The sequence below is a fragment of the Colobus angolensis genome, unplaced genomic scaffold (genome assembly GCF_000951035.1).
Source record: "Colobus angolensis palliatus isolate OR3802 unplaced genomic scaffold, Cang.pa_1.0 Scaffold994, whole genome shotgun sequence".
Classification (NCBI taxonomy): domain Eukaryota; kingdom Metazoa; phylum Chordata; class Mammalia; order Primates; family Cercopithecidae; genus Colobus; species Colobus angolensis.
Window position 1 is genome coordinate 12,515 of NW_012123976.1, and position 357 is coordinate 12,871.

General features: G+C 43.7%; 1 protein-coding gene across 1 annotated transcript in view; it reads right to left on the bottom strand.

Annotated features, from left to right (window-relative positions):
- Positions 1–2: 2 nt before the first annotated feature.
- LOC105505231 (histone-lysine N-methyltransferase PRDM9-like) overlaps positions 3–357 on the bottom strand; it is a gene marked incomplete at both ends in the record, with an annotated part of 3,719 nt that continues 3,364 nt past the window's right edge. Inside the window, one exon of the mRNA XM_011933022.1 lies at positions 3–281. Within this exon, the coding sequence (XP_011788412.1) occupies positions 3–281 (279 nt within the window). The remainder of the gene's footprint in view (positions 282–357) is intronic.

Below are 357 nucleotides of genomic sequence, written 5' to 3' on the forward strand. Positions count from 1 at the left end.
GCTAGAAAAGGCCCTTGAAATCTCCTTCTGCCATGTACTTCTATTCAAGAGTTTGGACCTTTCTTTGATCTCTTGACCTTTCGTTTTGTCATTACAGCTGTGTGGATCAGAATATTGCTGCTCCTGATTCTGATCCCCTGAGCAGAGATTCTCTGGTTGGAGGAGTTTTCTTGCAGATGGTCCTGGAAGTTCTGAGTGGCGTTCCAAATGTTGACTGAGAAATTTCTGACTTGAAAAGGCCAGACAGCATGAGGGACATGGATGGATCTCTGGCTTTGGTTCTGAAAGAGGAAGTTTTTGGTCAGGGTAGATGTTTTGTTCAGGCCTTACCACATATGAAGGTATGAAGATCAAATG